General features: G+C 48.6%; 1 protein-coding gene across 1 annotated transcript; it reads right to left on the minus strand.

The window, feature by feature from the left end:
• Positions 1-1,457: 1,457 nt before the first annotated feature.
• Positions 1,458-2,317, minus strand: LOC117028697 (chloride intracellular channel protein 1-like). Its single transcript, XM_033117561.1, has one exon. The coding sequence runs from the start codon at positions 2,315-2,317 to the stop codon at positions 1,601-1,603; it is 717 nt and encodes a 238-aa protein (XP_032973452.1). The 3' UTR covers positions 1,458-1,600.
• Between the last annotated feature and the right edge of the window lie 2,014 nt (positions 2,318-4,331).

A 4,331-nucleotide genomic window follows, 5' to 3' on the forward strand; every position in this document is an offset into this window, starting at 1 on the left:
TCTAACACATTTTCCAATTTAGAAGTTTTTCCAGTTCAAAGGAGCCATACTCTGGCCTCTGACGGTAGGATTTTAATAGCTACTCAAACCAATAAGCCTTTTTACAACTTAACCAAGGAAGCCAAAGGCTTTCTGTCCCTGTGGTATTTCCTTGTCATGACAAACGACACAAGAGACATAGACACATATAAAATGACCACCTCTGGGACGAAAGATTCAATAAAGAAAACCTGTGAGTCGCTACTCCCGAGACGCTAGCTTCACAAACATTTTTTCCTGCCAATCTACATGTAGAAGAGAGGAAAAGAACACGCTGCACTTCTAAATTCTCCCAAACCCCGTAGAAATAGACCAGGAAGGATGACAGGGAAAACAAAAACGCCTATTACCTCGGCCAGCAGACGTCCTAGACCTCCCAGCTGCAGCCGTTTCCAGGAGCTAGCAGTGCACCAGCCAGGAATTCTCCTGACATGTTCCCCGAAACTGGCGGGACTTAAAAACTTAATTCTTTTGCTCTCTCCTTTTAAGTGTGTTACCGGAGATCAGGTCCTTGTATCATCACAGGAAGGCGGTCCAGGATGTAGGAACAATGCCTCATGAACGAAGGCAAGCAGGCCGAGGATTTATTAAAAGAAAATATAGTCCCAAAATGCAGTAGATAAGTGCAGGAGGAAAGCGACTGCGCCTGAGCAAAGAAATTTTAGGATTATATTTGAATGAAGGAACAAAATATTCAGGGGTGGAGTCACAGGTGATCCCAGGGCATTTCCAGGGCGTTCCCAGGACGTGTCTTTATGAACGACTCCCTCCCATTTGAGGAGGGATTCCCTTGCAGGAACTGTCATGGGAACATAAGAGGTGGAGATTTTTTCCTGCCTGCAGTGCTAATAGTGCTATAACTCCTTACAATTAGCTGTGTCTGTACATTTCTTAGGAAAATTTTCCCTGCCTGGAATGCTAATAGTTTTATAATCTATTACAATTAACTGTGGCTGCACCTTTTCTGAGGAATGATCTCTCTTTTCTTTGTTTCACCACACATCTTTCTTCCTCTCCCCCCCACCCCCGCCTCCCCAGTGGCCCTGTTCTCTCTGCCTATGGTAACAACTGCCTATAGCTGAACTAATCATCAAATTAACAGAATCTGGGGCCAGCACGGTGGGTCAGGCAGTTGGAGCTCTGTGTGCCTAACGCCTGAGGCTGCCGGTTCGATTCCCACATGGGCCAGTGGGCTCTCAACTGAAAGGTTGTCAGTTCGAGTCCTCCACTCCCTCAAGGGATGGTGGGCTGTGCCCCTGGCAACTAACAATAGCAACTGGACCTGGAGCTGAACTGCACCCTCCACAACTCCCCAGAGTTTTGTGTTTTTTTTTTTTCATTCTGTATTTTATTACTGAAATACATTGTCCTACCCACCCCACCCCACAATAAAAATCTCACCCAGAACCCCCATGCCTTCCCTTCATCCCCCAGCCAGTCCTGCACAAGTGCTCCAAAATTCACTCCCCACTGGCCATTTTGGAGTGTGTCCATTGGGTAGCCAAGTGGAAACCACTTTGTGGAGAAAAATGGAGGGGGGCAAGGTAGCCCCAGGAGGGGCTTATTTGAGGGCCTTAGCCACTTGCTCATAGGCCAGCTCGATCTCCTCATCATCTGGACAAGTGGAGGAGAACTCTTCCCGAGCATAGGCATTGCGCAAATACCGATGTACTCCCCGGAACACCTCTGGGATGGAGAATCCCCGGTACTTCTTACATACCACCTGTACTATGTGGAGCTTTGGCAACAGGTTGCAGTCAGCCAGTGTGAGCTCATTGCCATCCAGAAACTTCCTCTGAGAGATGCCCTCATCCTCAGCACTGGTCTCATCCACTTCTTCTGGGAGGGGGGATGTCAAGTAATTGTCTAAAACTTTCAGGGCTTTGAGGAACCCCTTCTCCAGATTATCATTGAGTGCTGGGTTTGAATTCTTGATGTAGGCAGAAAATTTGGCAAATATGTCCAGCCCAGCTGTGTTGGATTCGGGATTCAGAGCTGCCAGCTTGGGGTACCTGGGGGGTGACAACACTGCCTCCAGAAATTCCTCAATCTTGTTGGTGTCTGTGTGTACATACAGCAGGAATGGAAGCTGTCCTCCTGGGCACAGCTTCTGTACTGTCTCAGTTCGCCTCTTAGTGTCAACGGTGGTGACGTTGAAAGTGACTCCCTTGAGCCAGAGCAACATGAACAGTCTCTGGGAGAAGGGGCAGTTCCCAATCTTGGCCCCATCACTGCCAGCCTTCACGAACAATTCGACCTGAGGTTGTTCTTCAGCCATGGTTGTCCCCAGAGTTTTAAAAAGAGGAGATTTTATTGAAAGCAAAGAGTCAGAGCTCCCAAGTGGGAGGGGGTCCCGAATGGAGGTAGCCCCGTGACTGAGGCAAACGCTCTTACTTTTATACCTTCCCTTGCCTGTTTGGGGAAGGGAACTGTTTGTAGAAGGGAACTGGCACCTTCTAATGAAATCCGTCTATCAGGTTTCTTCTGCTGGCCCATCCTAAAGGAATTAGCAAAGTAACCCACTCTTATCTATCAGATCTTTTCTGTTTGTCAGGCCAAAAGGAATTTTATGATTAATCTCAAGGCCTTGTTACATTATGTCCTGGAGCAAAGGAGTGATTTCAAAACCTGGAGTTTGAGGATATGGCTGTCTTTGTTTATTCCACCAGAGACCTCCCTGTCTACCTAGGGACACGCTAGCTAACCTGTATCACTAATAATAAGTCAGTTTACAAACTAATTGTTGAATCTTATTTTATGATGCAGTGATGTAGATATAGTCCCAAATCTCACCTTTTGTTAACTATCTAATTACTTGCTTATGTGAAGGAGGAAGAAACTTTCCTCTACCATCAAGTTCCTTTTGACTGCTCTGATAATCAAATAGACATAAGACAGATTAGCAAGGAAAATAAGCAGATTTAATACCTACATAAGGGAACCCCACACACAGGAGAGAGTCAGAGACCCCAAGTACAGGAGAGGTGTGGGGATAGAAATGGTAAATGAGGCATCGAGCTTGGGATGAGATAAGGTCCCTTAGGGGATTCAGAGTGTCACTGCAGGGGGGTGTGACAGAGCAGATGTTTCATGAGTATCTTGAACCTAGTCAAAGACAAAGGTTGACGGAGACCAAAGGAGAAGATCAGACAGGGACAGAAATAGGACAATGTGGGGTGTGGGGTGCTGAGCTGCTGCCAGCCCACAGTTGCCAACTGAGTGTGTGGCCTATGGATTTGGGATCTCTCGGGGTGTCCTTAGCTGACTCTGCACTGTTTTCCCAGGTCTTTCATATATGCCTTTAGGCCCCCTGCTTCCCCAGCTGTCCCAGGGGGCTGCAGTCTGGACCCTGCAGGCCTCTGTAGTCTGTGAAACAGGGCCTGGTTGGGACACCAACAAAAGAGGCCTCACCTCTCCCTGCCCTAGAGCTTAACAGATGACCAACTCTCTCCCTGTGATATGGGCTTTGGAATGTCCCGTTCCTGAGCTTTGGAGATACCCCTGTCCCAGTTACATGCTTTAGATAATTACCCTGAAATTTATGCTTGCTTACTAGTCACAGTGCCCTGTGCTTGCCGATTACAGTCTTTAAGGCCTAGCATTCTTTCCAGGTCACTGCTCCTGGTTGGTGAACACATTGGAGAGCCACATCACCAAAGGGAAGCCTCCATGCAGACCCCCGGAACCTCCATAGCTTCTGGAGGAACGCCCAGATTTCCCCATAAATATCCCAGGCTGGTCTGAGATTGTTAAGGCAGTTTTTGGAGGTGTTAACCGGCTGCCTTCTCAGACCACCGGTGCTCTGATAATAAACACTTATTCTTTGACCCAACTCCTGTGTCGGTCTATTGGCTGAGCCCCGGACTGGTTTGCCTCCGGTTTCAGTTTCTGGCGACCCAGATGGGACAGCCTGGGGGCTCCTCCTGTAAGTGTCGGCTTGCGGAGGGTCTCGGGGGCTGCCTGGGACTGGGCAGATTCCTTGGTGCAAGACCGACCTCTGCTGAGATATTTTGCTCATGGAGGTGGGGTTTGTGCCAGGGCCTGCCCGACATGGACGCCTTTTCTGCACAGTTGGGATAGAATAAGCGTTGGCTCTGTTTTGTGCCTCTAATTTCTGGTTTGGAAGCCAGGGTGGCTCTGGCATGCGCAGCCAGAGGACTTTGCACTCAACATCTACGGCTCCTCTTTGAGGGCCATCTGGGGGTTATACTGACCCATTGGTGTCAGTAGGTGAGGTTGCAACATCCAGCTAGGCCTAATACCCCCACCAGTCAGGGGCTCTGGTTGCAAGC

This window comes from Rhinolophus ferrumequinum, chromosome 10 (assembly GCF_004115265.2).
Source record: "Rhinolophus ferrumequinum isolate MPI-CBG mRhiFer1 chromosome 10, mRhiFer1_v1.p, whole genome shotgun sequence".
NCBI classification, from domain to species: domain Eukaryota; kingdom Metazoa; phylum Chordata; class Mammalia; order Chiroptera; family Rhinolophidae; genus Rhinolophus; species Rhinolophus ferrumequinum.

What these genes read in the sequence shown, in the direction of transcription:
- LOC117028697 (XM_033117561.1), bottom strand. Translation starts at nt 2,317, where the DNA reads ATGGCTGAAGAACAACCTCAGGTCGAATTGTTCGTGAAGGCTGGCAGT.